Below are 17061 nucleotides of genomic sequence, written 5' to 3' on the forward strand. Positions count from 1 at the left end.
TTTGTACTGATTGTTTTTAAAAAATATTAAATTTTAAAGCAGAAGGTATATCCTTATTCGATGAGTATTTGTATCGGAATGATGTCCTTCTAATTCCTTTACTGTCCTTTTATACTCCATCCGAGATATATCCTGTTGGAAATATTTTTCTCTTTCTTCTTTACCTGCTTTTGCAGGTTATCTTATTCTTCAGCACACAGTGGACCAGTACCTACAACCTACATAAATGAAGGTTGAGCAGATGGCTCACTTGCTATCCACATGCACACACACACGGTTCAAAAATAAGGATCGAGGATAAACTGAATCGTGGGAAAAGATTTTTAAAGGACTTGTGGCTGGGAGCACTCTGAACGCACTTCGTGGGAAAAGATTTTAAGGAACTTGTGACAAGGAGCACTTTGGGCGCACTTCGAAATACAACACCTTGTGTGTTTTCCCACGGTTGTTCATATACATTTGGTAGCAAGGTATGGGATATTTTTGAACATCATCATTTTATGGTGGTGATTAAATTGAAAGTATTCGATTACCTATACACGATCTATAAGTTCCTGTGGGTGTATATTGCTTATTAATTGTTTGCGGATATTTATGTATACGCAAGTAAAGGAATGACGGCGACGCAAGTAATTAAGGAGAGAATGAATTTCAGTAAGAAATTGTTGTTATTGAGATTAAACAAAAGTAAAATAAATTTTTTGGCACGACACTCCTCATGAAGATGCAAGACCTAATAACTAACAACTCTCAACCATTCTTGTGTGCGTGTTATTAATTTGTAAGAATAGAAGGGGCCTACAATTTAACGACCAGTCCGAAAGCTAGCAGAGATGCACTTTTTCAAAAGAATTATACACTTGAAAGGTTTGTCAATTCCTCGCATGAGGCAGTAGGTAGTTAGTGGTACCATCGTAAATAATGTTTTTAGGTGGTGGAGCCTGGGGGTTCAAACTTAGACGTCTGGCGTCATAGTTTATAGCACTAACCATTATAGGACACGGCGTAAAAGGCCATATAGGAATATTATTTTCCTTTAGATGAGTTTTTATACTGCAAAGTAGAGTGCGGCGTTTGTGGACTTTTCTTTCAAATCACAGCGTGCAACTCATTGTTTATGAGTAATGGTCTTTGCAACTTATTTTAATACATTTTACTTGCTCTATAGGCTATAGAGCAGGTAAAAAGTATCAGCTTAAGTTAAAAAGAACATTACGCATATAGAGCAAGTATTGGTTTCGACTCAAAAACAAAATATACTAAAATTTCATTAAAAAAATGCACGACTGGGTCGCACGTTCTTGCTCTTCTGGTAAAAGTAGCTCTAAGCTCTTATATTAAAGGTTTTTTTTTTAATTAGGGAAAAAATTATAATTTGATTTTAGTAAAGCATTTCCGATAATGTTAAAAATCTGTTTTTATATTTAATAAAACACTGTTTTTAATGACTTTGAACACAAAAGAAAGGATGCCATCTGATTTCTTGTATAAAAAGGAATTTTAACAAAAACAAAGTTTGAAAATCGTTAGAGCCATTTTTTCAAAAAATATTCATTCATTTAATAAAAATTTTCGAACATTTTTCAAAAATAAAAAAATTGTTAGGTATGCCATTTATATGAAAAAAAAATTAATTTACACTTAAAAACGAAATTTCGAAATTACCTATATTTTTTTTTTTAATCCGAAAATTAGTTTTTGGAAATTTTTCAAAATTTCAATATTACCGATTTTGTATAAAAATTTTCGTTGAAATCGGGTTAATCTTGTACGAGATATTCAGAAACCAAAAAATTGCTTCTATGGCAGGTACCATTAATTACGGTTCAAAAAATATTTCTTTTATTTCAAAATTTGGATCTTATTTGTAATATATTACATTAACAAATTTTAATCAAAATCGTTAGAGCCGTTTTTGAAAAAAATTAACTTTTCTTTTTCCGTTGTATGGCAGGTACCATTAGGTTTGGTCTTTATAAATAATTCAATTTCTCCTCTAGAAAATCACCCAAAACTGATAACTACCAACTTTACCAAAAGCTTGTTTACGTGCGACCCAGTCTAGCATTTTATTTTGTTCGCCAATGGGAAAATAAAAATCGGAAAGCCACTGAGGAGTGCATGTTTTTTTCACAAATGTCAAAGGCCATTGTGAACACGGATGCCTTTTTTGGTTGCAATAATAATTTTATTTTCTAAACGAATGCAAATATCGCCATTATTCTTTTTTAAAGTTAATTTCCAAGACTATGAAAGTGATGAGTTTGAAAAAAAAAAACTTTATACAGGGTGTTTCAGAATTTGGTAAGCAGTTTTAGATAGAACTGTCAAAATCAATTTCTAAAGTAACCTTGTTGAAGTGACACAGTGGGGAAAAAAACGATTCCAACTCACTTAAGTGGTGAGATGGGTCGCGACTAAGTCCAATAAATAATTTCATATGATTTCCTGCGCGATACTCGAGCTTGTAACTATAGTCTTGCAGAATAAAAGCCAATCCACTACGATTTTGAACTGTATTCCGTGCAAATATGCCTACCAGCAACTTCTTAAAGCCGTTAACAATTGGAGGTATAGTTACTTAAGTTTTTAAATTTTCTCTTAAATATAAACTTAATCGATTAGTATTCAACCTTCCAAGAAAGGCTCCAAAATCAGCACCATAAACACCTTTAATTCAACACATACTCGTTCTTTATGGTTTTACTCATAACTTAAGTTAACTTTTATATAATTTTTTTTTAGTTTAACGGTAAATTCCAATTTAGCAAAGCAAAAAAAATTACTTCCAATATTTCTGCACCAAACATTATGAAAGTTAAGTTCTCAAATACAATACAATATCTTATCAATATCTGCAAAGCTCATATCGTTATCACAATATAGCCACTTATCTAATATAAACCATTTTTTTATAAAACGAACTTTAGCCATAAAACAAATTGATTTTTACATTGTCCACCAGCTTTTTTCAGCAAAATTTAATTCAGTAATTCAATAAGTTCGGTGTGGAAATAAATACAATTTTTTTTTTCGCTCGTCGCGGAATAACCGCAAAAAATTCATTAAGTTAAAAGTAAAGGTATATCGCAAGGATCTACCTTTAAGATCCACGTATCGAATTTATAGCATACAAATATGCCCTCCACTCTAAGACTGAAAGAAAAAAATCTATGTGGATTGTCCTGCTGGCATCCAGAATGGATGCAAAGATATGCAAACGCTAAATGGTTTATGGCTGTTTACAGTCTTTTGGGAACCATTCAAGCCATGTCCTATATGTATTTTGTAGTGACGCTAACAACAATCGAAAGACGTTTCAAAATTCCCAGTCAAACTACAGGTGAGTTTGCAGTTTTTTTTTTTGGTTTTTTTGGAAGCTTTGAGCATGACAATTCAAAAATTAACCAAATGAAATATAATTCCATTAATTTGACGGTTAATTTTAGGAATCATTCTGAGTGGTAATGAAATTTCTCAGATAATGCTATCACTGATTTTATCGTATGTTGGTGGCCAACGCAATCGACCCGCCTGGATAGCTTGGGGAATGGTTTTTTGTGGAATATCATGTTTTATCCTTGCACTTCCTCACTTAATTTACGGTGCTGGAGAGGATGCCTATCATCTGACCCAAGAATATTTGGATAGCTTGGATCTGGGCAATACCACAAGTTTGCTTTCAGTTGTAGGTGGAAAGATTGGATAAGCTTTGATTTGAAGTAAACTTAAAAGGATTTTTTTCTTTTCTTTGATGGTTTTTTTTTTAGAAGTCAAGTATAAAGGACTCACAGCAGTTATGTGGAGCCAATCCAGATGACAAGGAATGCGATCAGTTGTTTTCGATTGTTCCTTTGGTTTTGATATTTTTGTCCCAATTTGTTCTTGGAATTGGTAATACCCTTTATTATTCTCTGGGGCAACCCTATTTGGATGATAACACAAAGAAGACCAATACTCCTTGGATGCTTGCTGTGGCCATGTCACTCAGAATGATTGGACCAATATTTGGATTTATGTTAGGTAAGAGGTCCTTTCCTCCTTCATAGAAGACCTATCTAACAAAAAATCTTTGTTTCTTTAAAGGATACTTATCACTAAACTTATTCATCGATACTTCTAAAACACCTTTAATTGATAAAAAGGATCCTCGATGGTTGGGTGCATGGTGGTTTGGTTGGACAATATTGGGAACAATAATGTTCCTTTTCTCCGGTTTGATTGGATTATTCCCCAAAGAGTTGCCAAAGAAGAAAGATAAACAACAATATAGTTCTGTGTTACCTCAAGTTTTGAGAACTGATGAATTGATGGTTGACGATGGTGTACCAATGGAAAGAAGAATATCCTCGAATGCTGTTTTAGATAATCATTCAGCACCAAATGCAGATTTTCCTCAATTAAAAGGTATGACTAATTGAAAATAATAGTGTGTTATCAATCTTACGTGTGGCTTTGATCATTTTATTTCAAGTGTTGAGAGTAGGTAGGTATATTGTTTTCAAGATTTTTTTTTTAAATTTTGCTTCTAATGAAAAACGAGTTAAGAGAGTTTGATAAACAATAATAATACAGTCGTATATAAGATAATACAATCTTCTGAACATATAGTAAATGTACTTAATATACATTTATTTATTGGTTGACAATAATCGTGTTATATACCTACTTATTTGATTAGAGATTTTAAAGTCTGAGAATTTATTTACATAGAAATTATTTCAAGTGTGTAGATTTTTTTCATGCGTTAAGGTATGAAGTTATAGAAGGTTTTCCTATAAAAATACGGATATTATCTAGGTCAAGTCTTGACAATTTTAGTATATTAGTATCATCACATCATGTTACTTATATGTGAATCCTGTTTTTAGCGGAAGCTTACAACAATAATCTAATCAGTTTTAACCTCCCTTTAATTGATTTATTTTCATTAGCTAAAGAGAAATAGTTTATTGGCCAATGAAGCATTAATTTTGGAATTTGTTTTTCAACTTTTATTGCTGTCGAAGAAGATCTTTATCGTTCTCTTTATTAGATGACGTGATATAACACCAAACAAAATAACATTTCTTAGATTTTCAATATTTTGCTTATAACTATCCGATTCGGTCAGATTTTAAACTTTGAATCAATCACGATTTATTAAGAAGTTAAGAGTTTTTGGAGGAGAGGAAATTGAAAATTTATTTTTTGGACCAAAATTACGGGATCTACTAGCCATAAAACCGATTTATTGATGTCTGACTTTCTTCTAATCTAAGCCCAACATCCGATTTCAATGAAAATTTTTGTAAAAAATTGTTCAATATATGTACCTATAATTTTTTAAAAAAATAATTGGATTTAAAAAAAGCTCATTTTTTTTTGAAAATCGGGGAATGAAATTCATTGAAACTTTGTTTTTGTATGTCAATTAATATTTACTTTTTAAAGGAAAAAATTGCCGGCATTTGTCGTTTTGTTTTTTTTTTCTATTTCAACTTAAATTATTTTTTTACAATTCTTTTTTTTGAATTTCATAAATTATTTGATATCAGAAGTTTATCTAGATTATTACAAGAACAAAAAAATATGGGAGTGAGGGACAAGATTTAATCGTAGAAGCAATTTTCTCACAAATTGACTTTAAACGTAAAAAAAAATATAGGTATAACAACACAACGGAAAGACATGCAATATTAAGATATACATTTTTATAAAGCCAGAAGTTTATTCCTGAAGTGTTCTTCGAGGAAAATAAGTTTAATTTTACTTACTCCACTTTAACATAATCAGCCCTATCGTGAATTTCACGTGAACAACATTCCGCCCTGAAAAATTGAGTTTCACTTTTCCCCTATTGTGAGTTCCGAGCGAAAAGTTGTTCACTATCGGACATCTTCCTGTGTTTACAACTTTTTTTCAAGTAATTTGCAAGGTATTCGATAGCTTAAATTTTGGTGCCGAACAAGAAACTCGTTTAACGGAAAATGTAAATTTAATTCGGGCAAAAGTCATAGACCGAGAGCCGGGAGCAGATTTCTTGCGTAAGAGGTAACCGATTCATATGAATGTCAGAGGTAGCGTGGGTAATGGTGATGACGAATACCTTAGTCTGCCTGCATTTATTTGGGCCGTTGTCGAGAAAAAGCGCGTCAAAAGTACCATTTTTCTGAAAATCGATTTAGTCAGGGTAACCACTTAAAATTTATTGATAACCAACGCCACATACTCACTGATAACAAATATACCAATGGCAGACATTTTAAGTGCGGCCAAAGCCCCGGCAGACTGTCCCGAAAATGCGTTTTTTTTGGCGTTTTTAGACTTTGGGGTAACCACCTAAAATTAATCGCATCCTATAGCGATGGACTCCCTGATAACAAAAATACCCATGGCAGACATTTTGAGTGTGGCCAAACCCTCGGCAGACGGTTTTGAAAATGCAGTTTTTCTGAAAATTGATTTATTTAGGGTAACCACTTGAAATTAGTCGCATCTTGTAGCGGTGGACTCCCTGATAACAAAAACACCCATGGCAGACATTTTGAGTGCGGCCAAACCCCCGGCAGACGGTTTTGAAAATGCAGTTTTTCTGAAAATTGATTTATTTAGGGTAACCACTTGAAATTAGTCGCATCCTGTAGCGGTGGACTCCCTGATAACAAAAATACCCATGGCAGACATTTTGAGTGTGGCCAAACCCTCGGCAGACGGTTTTGAAAATGCAGTTTTTCTGAAAATTGATTTATTTAGGGTAACCACTTGAAATTAGTCGCATCTTGTAGCGGTGGACTCCCTGATAACAAAAACACCCATGGCAGACATTTTGAGTGCGGCCAAACCCCCGGCAGACGGTTTTGAAAATGCAGTTTTTCTGAAAATTGATTTATTTAGGGTAACCACTTGAAATTAGTCGCATCCTGTAGCGGTGGACTCCCTGATAACAAAAATACCCATGGCAGACATTTTGAGTGTGGCCAAACCCTCGGCAGACGGTTTTGAAAATGCAGTTTTTCTGAAAATTTATTTATTTTACTTTTTCACATAACTCGCGTATTATTGGACCTAGCAGAAAAAATTGTATAGCAATCTTAAAGATAATTGAATTTCCTACAGAATATGTTAAATAAGTTTTTTCGATTAAACTTTCGGTTTAAGAGTTAGGGTGGTTTTTTTTGAAGCAAGTCAAAGGGTGATTTTCTTATTTTCGTCATATCTCTTTTATTTGAGCTTTTTTAAAAATTAATTTGAACTAAAAGTTGTAGATCTTTTTATTACCTTCATTTATTACATTAACGGTTTTTCGATTTGACAGACCGTTTTCGATCTGTAGGAAAAAAACTTCAAAAAGTTTGCAATTTTTCAAAAAACTTCCGAAAAAAAAAATTGGTTCGAAGTCGTACCGATAAAACGAAAAATGAATGATGCCAATGATGCCGTTATCTCAAAAACTGTCCTTTCAACTTTCTGCCCATTCAACTTTTGATCAGGGGCTTTAAGAGAATAACATACTAAAATTTCAGACAATTTCACCCAGGGCCACCTCCCATACAAAATGTGCGGGGTCCTTTATGTCAGACAAAACTTAATTAAAAATTTGCAGTAGCTTTTATTTATTAGAACCTTTCCAAAAAGTTTTTTTTTTTTTTTCATTTCAAAAAAAAAATTTCTCGAGATAATTGAATTAAAACTGATTATAATAACTTATTTTACAATAAGAGATATAATTGTATTTACAGGTATGAACATTTGTTTTTATTACTCGTATTAGGTATAAGTTGTAAAATAGTAAAAACGCGTAATGAATTAAAATTTTCTGCGAAGCGTGTTAGCATTGATGATCTCAATATAAATTATCAGCCAATGTCGTTATCAGTACGTGCATGAATTGGCTCTTTGAGCACCTATCAGATTTGAGTGGCATTTTCACATTACTCTTAATCAGAGGCGCATACTTCATAGGTGGTGCTATATATATGAAATTATTTATCAACACCTGAAAACAAAATGAAAAAAAAAATCAATCTTTTATTTCAAAAAATCCATTCGACAAAGTATACTTTTTTAAATAAATCTTTTTTTGTTGTTGATTAATGATTATAATCATAATTATGTACTATTATTCAAACCACTTAAACGAATCCGTATAAAAAAAATAAATCGTTTGTTTCTTTATGAGAGAAAAACCAAAAAAAGTTTTAAAGAAAGTTAGCATCAGAAACGAAAAAGAGGGAAAATCTAAAAAACCCTTTTTATGAAATGTAAGAAACTAATTATAAAATATAATTTTTATTTCAAAACACGATTTTATTAACTTCCAAACACATTATTTAAAATCTAAAGAGCCGATTTGATAAAAAATAAGACTTTCAATCCATAAGGATTCCGTATTTTTTATAAATTACAATTTTGGGTGAAAAAAACTTTTTGTTTTAAAAAATTTGGACTCAATTTCATAAAATAAAAATGATACCAAAAGATTATTTTTGTATGTAGAATGTAAAAGCTTTTTATGTAAAAATTAATTAAGTAATATTTTTAATTGATTTTATGACATATTAAAAAAAATCACAAAAACATCTTTTTAAATGTTTTAAATTCAAGCCAAGTAGGTATACATATATTATTCAATTTCTTGTTTCAAAGAATTAAAAAAAAAATTAAAATTCTTGGAGTCGTTTTTAAAACAGCGTGTCCATAAATTAACTGTTCAAATGAAAAATGCTGATAGGCCAACTTAAGGGCTTTTAGAATTTGGTAACTTGTTTTTCCTAAAGCCTTACGGTTTTCGATTAAACGGAGTTGTTCTGAAATTCCGAATTTTTTAAATGTTCTAAAAAATTTGGTATGCCAAAAACCCAAAGTTTCAAAAAATTCATTGATCCGTTTTCAAAAAATTGATTTTCAAAAAAATATTCTTTAGTGCAAAAACATTTTTTTTGTTTCTTTTTTTTTAATTAAGTTTACAAAAAGGGTTTTCTACAAAAAGTTTAGTTATAATCGATTAAGTTTCTTATGAAAAGGTCAGAAATTCAAAAAACGGTTTTATGGCAAATACCGTTAATAACGGTTCAAATTTTTTTTTATTTCGCAGTATACCTATACTTTCTTTTCAATCTAACTTTTAAAAGCCGTTTTTGAGAAAATAAGCTTCACTATTTTGATCATATGGCAAGTAACGTTAATTTTTGTCCTTACAAAAATCGGGCTCTAGAAAAAAGACCATCTTTCCATGGACTTAATGATATGTAGGTAATTCACTTAACCTAGAAATCGATCTTATAATGGATTAAAGATTAGACTTTCCAAAGCTAAATTATTTGAATTTCTTTTTATCAAATAGTTTTTTCTATTTTATTTCGCCAATAGACTTCCCAAAAGCCCTAATGCGTTTACTTCGTAATAAGCTGCTAATATTCAACATCATTGCTGGAATATTTTACATTTTGGGTGCTTCCGGCTATATGACATTTTTAAGCAAATACATGGAAGTACAATTCCATAGAAGTGCCCAAAATGCTACAATTATTGTTGGACCATTTTCTCTAACTGGCATGGTTATGGGTCTATTACTTTCTGGATTGATTATTTCAAAATATAAACCAGCTCCTGGTAAACTTCTTATGTGGAATGTTATTATTGGATTTTTATCAATTGGTGGTCAAGTATCGTATTTGTTTATATATTGCGGTGATACAGCTTCATTAATGGTTGATGGAAAGTAAGTTTGAAATTACATGTTCTTTATCTTGTATAGAAATTGTTTTTTTAATAAAATTTACATTTCTATATTAGATTGGATCTTGCAATGGATTGTAATATGAATTGTTCCTGTGCTCATGTTTCCTACAGTCCAGTTTGTCATGTAGAAAGTGATACTACATACTTTTCACCCTGTCATGCTGGATGTTATAATTGGGATTCAGAAAATAAGGTAGGAAACTATAGCTTTTAAGATTGTAAAAACAACTTTAAAAACATGTTAATTTTAACAGATCTATTCGAATTGTACATGTTTGGGAGGCTCTGGAATCTGGACGAATAACCAATCAACTACAACTATATTGCCACCAACACAGCCCACTACAACCTTATCAAGGTAGATAATCCTAGAAGACTACTTCCCTTTCAAATTAACAGTTTTTACCTATTTATTCCTAAATAGCCAAGCGTCTTCCATACTGGATGTTCTGACACCTGGGGCCTGCCTTAAAGGATGTGAAACAGCATTTTGGACATTTGCCATAGCTGCAATGACTATAAACTGGTTTGCATCTTCCGGACGAATTGGCAACATTTTAGTTAACTATCGAGCAGTTGCAGTTGAAGATAAATCATTTGCTCAAGGTTTAGGATTGATGTTGCTAAGTTTGTTTGCGCTGATTCCAGGACCAATTATATTCGGTCGTATAATTGATTCAACTTGTCTGGTTTGGACAATGCAGTGTGGCCAAAATGGTAACTGTCAATTGTATGATCAGGAAAGGTTTCGTTATATGGTGAACTTGAGTGCAGTTAGTAAGTGAAAAAATTTTTAAATTTTTTGTTTTAAACAAACAAGACTAATTTTTGTTAACTTTCTTCTTTAAAGCTTTTACATCGTTTGGAATTTTCTTTGATATTCTTGTATGGTATTATGGTAGAAGTTTGGACTTTTATGGTGAGAGAGAAGCGGCAGAGCTTAAGAGGAAAAATAAGCAAGTGACACCATTAATGTCAAGGGCAACGTAGTGCCTATACTATAGTAATTATAGTTTCAATGAAACTGGTGTTGAATGTTACTTTTTTTTTAAGAAAAAAAGAAATTAAGTTTCGATATTTTGATAGTTTTTAAGTAGTTGAATAAAAGTGTTTGTTTACAAATAATAAAATGTATGATTTTTCGTATGTTTTGACTTTTATTAAACTAAAACTTGGAGTATAACCTTTGACATTCTAGTTTCAAAATTCATTTTCAAAAATAAAAGCTAAAAGCTTGGAACTAAGACCTACTTTTCGATACCTTCCCGTAAGAATGTGTTAAGAGACATTTTTTTTCGAAAATGACTTTTTGATGTGGAAATATACTATGAGTTAAGCGCCACGTTTTTGTACCATTTTGATTGTTCTATCATGTATGCAAATGAAACTAGAGACAAAATAAAATTGTACAACCCATACATTTCCTCACTAGAATAATGTTGTTTTTCGCGTTTCCTGAACAATTTTACAAATGTCACTTAGTACATTCTCATGGGAAGGTATTGATTTGAAGACCTAAGTTTTGATGTTTCTCAAAAATTAAAAAAGAATGCCAAAAAACCAGTTTTGCCACCTAGTTCTTAAAGGATAAACGAAAAGAAGTACATATGACCATGTAGCGTAAAAGTAAGTAAAACTTTCCCCTTAAAATAGAATTTGACTGAATAACTTGTTATCAAAGCTGGTCACTGTGGTACATGTGTAATATATTTTTCTTTAGAAAAATGTAAAAGGTTAAAAACCACTTAAATAATATTTATTCTAAAAGAAATGAAACTGAAGACTTAATATTTACCAAATAACATAACAAACAATCTTGAGGCCAGACATAAAACTATGGAACAATTCAATTTAGTTTAGTGCAATAAGATTTTGGAACAGAAAATATTTAAAGGCTGGTTTATTCATGCTCTTATCATCTGAAAATTTCTAACATCTATCTTTGGCATCGTCAACCATTTTCTCATTTCGCCATTTCGGATATTCTTTCTTTTCGGAAGTCCGAAAAGAATTTAATGTTCGATTGGGAATCAAAATCATTCGAGGTATCCGTTCTCCGTTCCATGAGAAATTAAAGAAAGCATATAGTTTCGTATATTTTCATAAATTGCGAGTGTCGTTCAACTTTCGATGCGATAAAAGTCGATCGAATCGAAAAATTGTAAACGAAAAAGATCGAACAATAAAACAAAAAGTATCCACAATAGAGATTCAAAATACCAAAATTCATTTTCGATAATCCACAAAAGTCGCATATCGATAGATACATAATAACAATATCAAAATTCAATTCCGATGATAGATTTTATAGATAAAAGTCGCCTATCGATAGATAAACGAAACTCGCAAAACCACTAGCTACTTCTTGTCGATAAAAAAATTACGTCTCTGGAGCAGCCGTTTGGTAACATAATCAGCAAATCAAATTTTAAATGTAAAATAATGCACGAACTATATTTTTTTTTAACCTCTGCGTACTAAATTTTCTATGTCCCTGTACTAGATACATATGTACATACTCGGCCCTAGCGAGGTAATCAGTCGGAGCGGAAATTCTCCGATTTCATACGAAATATGCTTCGAGGTATCGGACAAAATCCGCTCCGACGGATTACCTCGCTAGGGCCGACTTTGAACCCATTACAATATGAGACGTAAAGCACAAAGAAAAACTTAGGATTTATGTTCAGCAGTTTAAAAAAAAACATTCAGTAAGTCACCAGAAACAATTTCAGCATAGCATTCCACTTTAAAAAAAAATTGACTGGACTAATGTGATTATAATCGAACTTGGTCACTGTGGCGTATGTGTAATATGTTGTCTATAGAAATTTGTTTAAAGTTAAAAATGCCGGCAAATCAAGCCATTTTTATATAGTTTTTTGCAGCACCGTCTAGTTTTTACTGTCGTTGTGTAATTTTTCTTTGAGCAACAAAATACGATTTTTAAAATACACTAACCCAAAAAATTAAGGGAACAAAAAAAATCGTGATTTTTTAGGGATTTTCCATAGGCTGTATCTCAGTGAAAAATGATCCCATCATGACAAAATAAAAAGCAGTTGAAAGCTCTATTCTTCTAGTTTAGAATTAAAATATTTTCTTTCTAACGGTAAAATAGCTTAATCGTTGGAACTGTTAAAAAGCAAAAATTTTACAATTTTTGCTTGTTTTTACTTTACTCTTAAGAAAGTAGGAAACTTTTTTCTGATAAAATGATTATTATTTTTTGAAAGGCTATTTATTAGGCTTTAAGATTCATTTTGTTTCAAACTTCTACAATTTTTTTTTTTTGAACTGCAATATCAGTCATAAAACCAAAAACCATACTTTTGACTTTGACTATCAATATCTCAACAACGGATCACTGTACAGAATATTCAAGGACACATTTAAAAACTTCATTCAATTCGGTACAAAGAAATTAAGTTTGCTTTGTTAAACAAATTGTTTTTTTATCTTTTAGATTAATTTCGAAAAGCTATCAAAATAGGCATTTTTACGGTTTTTTAGAAAATTTACCGCTATTTAATTTCCATGGGTGATAAGATTAAACTGAGGCTTAATTATTGTTGAAATACTTGTTTAGATTATACTTGCGATCAAAATTTATAAGTAACTAAGTTTTGAGTTTGTTGTTTGAAAGAAAATAATTTTCAATAAAATATTTATTCTGTTGTTTGCTCTATTGGAATCAAGACGTTTTTATTTATTTAACTCTGCTAAAAGCGTTCAGAAGTGGATCCTTGCATATACTTCCATCGAAATAATAAGACCATGACGTTTTTAGCAATCTATGTCGATGATATCTTAATCTTCACTAACGAGACTGCATTCTATGAAAACCTCAAACTAAATCTGATTAAAGAGTTCAAGATGAAGTTTTTGGGAACCGCGAAGAATTGTTTAGGAATGAAGATTACACGTGACAAAGATGCAGTGTACCTAGATCAAGAAAAATACATATCTGAGATGCTGATTAAATTTAACATGGATGAGTCAAATCCTGTAGCAACTCCTATGGACATCAACATAAAACTGTCAAAAGAGATGTCACCTAAATCTACGGAAGAAGAAAGAGAAATGGCGAAGATTCCTTATCAGCAAGCAATCGGAAGTTTATTGTTTGCAGCACAGTGTACTCGACCGGATATTTGCTTCGCAGTCAACAAATTAAGCAAATTCAATAACTGTCCTGGCAAAGAACATTGGGCTGCTGTGAAGAGATTGTTCAGATATCTAAAAGGAACAAAATCAGCCAAACTAAAATTTTCAAGAAATAGTAATTCTGAATTCAAAATTTACTCGGATTTAGACTGGGCAAGTGATTGTGACGAAAGAAGATCTGTCACAGGATACGTATGTATCTTGCAAGGAGGTGCCGTGTCCTGGGCGACAAAACATCAACCAACTGTTGCGTTATCCACAACAGAAGCTGAATATATGGCACTTTCCGCCTCAACTCAAGAAGCAATGTGGATTCGTGACCTCGAGTCTGAACTCAACCAAAACAACTCGGTCATGAACATATATTGCGACAACCAAAGTGCAGTTCATCTGGCATCGACAAGCAAGTATCTATCAAGATCTAAACATATTGATGTTCGACATCATTTTATTCGTGAGAAGAAGAACATGAATATTATCTCTTTCATTGGAATTGGGACTGAATTAATGGTCGCAGATTATTTAACAAAACCAGTATCTGCCGAAAAACATAATTTCTGTTCCAATAACATGGGTTTAAATTTGAGGTAAATTTTGTTCGAGTGGGGGTGTTGAAATACTTGTTTAGATTATACTTGCGATCAAAATTTATAAGTAACTAAGTTTTGAGTTTGTTGTTTGAAAGAAAATAATTTTCAATAAAATATTTATTCTGTTGTTTGCTCTATTCAGAGCTGCCATTTCGAAATTTAAAAAAACATGATAAAAAACATTATTTGAGTTCAAAAAACATGATTTATAAAAAAACAGAAGAGGCAAAAAAATGTACAACCACATCAAAACGAGCGAGGAACTAAACAAATAATTTCGAATATTTATTTATTATTTATAAATCACAAAGAAGGCAGGAATAAAACATAAATAAGTCCATAATTTTTACTCATTAAGGCATAACTAAAACGAGCACTTTTTGTAAAAAGTGGGAAATTTACATATGTAAAAAAAAAATTGTTTCTTTCTAGCGCAGTGATTCTGAAAAAAAAAACTACCAAAATTGTGTTTGGAACCAAAAAATAAGTTTTCGGCATAATTGTTTTTCATTTTTCGGTCTGAAAACTCTCACAAAATGAATTTTAAAATGTTCACTTTTTGCTAAAAGTGCTCGTTGTAGTTATGCCTTTAAGGTTAATTTCATATAAACGGACTTCAGGTATGGAGTTGTGGCTTACAAAATGATTTCTAAGTCTAAACTGCATTGGCTCTGAAAGTGTAAAAGTACAAAAGTGAACATTTTCAAACGCATTTTTGTATAGTTTTTCGGGCTGGAAAATTAAAACAAATGATGCAGAAAGCTTATTTTTTTAGTTTAAAAAACAATTTCTATACTCTTTTTCACAAAAAAATTGCGCCAGCCAGAAAAAAAATAAATTCACTTTTGTACTTTTTCAAAAAGTGGTGTATGTAGTTAAGCCTTTAAACGTTTTTCCTTGAATTAAAAAAAAAAACATGATTTTGTACACGAAAACATTAAAACATGATTTTAATTCAAAAAACATGAAAATCATGCTAAAACATGATTTCTGGCAGCCCTGGCTCTATTGGAATCAAGACGTTTTTATTTATTTAACTCTGCTAAAAATTATTGAAGCTTAATATACCTGAAATTAATATGCAAATTTTCAGACTTATTCATCAAGCAGTTTTTCTGTTGTGAGGGTGAGTTTATTTGAACATTTTATTGATAAATATTTTGTCATGATGGGATCATTTTTCACTAAGATACAGCCTATCGAAAATTACTAAAAAAATCACGATTTGGGTGCTTTCATAATTGCATGGTTGCTTTGTTTACATGCGGTCATTTGCGATCAGACTAATGTCAGAAAAACTATTTGCGCATGTGTTTTACTTTGAATTTATGAACATTTTTTCTGATTTGGGTCTTTTGTCAAAAGTTTGAAGTTTCAATTCAGCCTCTTCTTCAAAATAAACCAATTCCACCCTTTAAGAAAAAAATCTTTTTTTTTTTTAACATTTCTCCAAATGTTAACAAATTTATTATGTGCAAGAATTTGGCGGCTATTTTTGTTATTTTGACTTCAATTTTGAATTTCCATTCAAAGTTTTGATAGAATTGAGAAATAAAGGAAAGCTGTATCATTTTTTACGTCATGTTCCTTCTTTTTTCAAGTTTAAATTCATTGCGCATGAGAATTTTTTCATTTGCACATTTGCGCTGCAAATATTTGCGTTTTACATTTATGAACACCTGACATTTGTCATTTGCATTAATGAAAGCTTTGCATTCGTCAGACTTGCGCAACCATGCATTTATGAAAGCACCCTTTTTTTGTTCCCTTAATTTTTTGGGCTAGTGTACATACATATGTAGGGACGTCTTAATTAATTTAAAAAAAATAAAGACAAGAATGTAAAGTTTATAAGAAACATATGTAGGTTACTATCAGCCGTATTGAGGGGGGGGGGGGGGGTAATTCTCTTAATATTCACCAATCTGCTTTTCATCGGGGTGAATCCAATCTCACTCGCTCACGTGAAGAAAACTTCAAAGAACAATTTAGTGGACAAATTTCTTATCATTTTCATGCCCACCAATAATTTCCTGTAAAAGAAGCAACTCAACCACAAGTAGATAAAAAAACACTACATTCAGTTTTAAATATTTTTCTTTATATTTTTTAGTTTAATAAAAAAATTCTTCAGCGTATTATGTGTGTATAAATATTTTTTTTTCTTTTTTTTCGTTTTGTTTTGTTCAATTTATAATTATTTTTTGTTGTATTATTTTTTTGCATGTATTCTCATTAAAACAATCTTTTAAGTTTGTTAAATCTTATTACAATCAAGCCATAACGTTTTAAGCAATTTGATAAAATGTTTTTTGTTTTGTTTTATTTTAATTTCTTTATTTTATTTCTTTATATATTTTGTTTTAGCTGTTATACACTCTGCCTTAGTAGTATTTTTTTTTCTATTCTTCAATTTACTTGCATAGGTCTTGTTTAAATAGTGTTTTTTTTTTTTGTTTATTTTGTTATATAAATTTAAATATATATATACATTTATAATTATATGTATAAGTACAAATAAAAATTTTTAATTCACTTACCCATATAAGAATAAATATATATTTATTTTCTTTTTTTTTAT

General features: G+C 31.0%; 1 protein-coding gene across 1 annotated transcript; it reads left to right on the forward strand.

The window, feature by feature from the left end:
• The first annotated feature begins 2976 nt into the window (after nucleotides 1-2976).
• Nucleotides 2977-10869, forward strand: LOC129905909 (solute carrier organic anion transporter family member 74D). The gene is made up of 9 exons (XM_055981539.1): nucleotides 2977-3343; nucleotides 3450-3688; nucleotides 3771-4023; nucleotides 4087-4407; nucleotides 9352-9703; nucleotides 9778-9916; nucleotides 9978-10081; nucleotides 10148-10500; nucleotides 10574-10869. The coding sequence occupies exons 1-9, from the start codon at nucleotides 3139-3141 to the stop codon at nucleotides 10711-10713; spliced, it is 2106 nt and encodes a 701-aa protein (XP_055837514.1). The 5' UTR covers nucleotides 2977-3138; the 3' UTR covers nucleotides 10714-10869.
• Nucleotides 10870-17061: the final 6192 nt, after the last annotated feature.

This window comes from Episyrphus balteatus, chromosome 1 (genome assembly GCF_945859705.1).
Source record: "Episyrphus balteatus chromosome 1, idEpiBalt1.1, whole genome shotgun sequence".
Lineage (NCBI taxonomy): Eukaryota > Metazoa > Arthropoda > Insecta > Diptera > Syrphidae > Episyrphus > Episyrphus balteatus.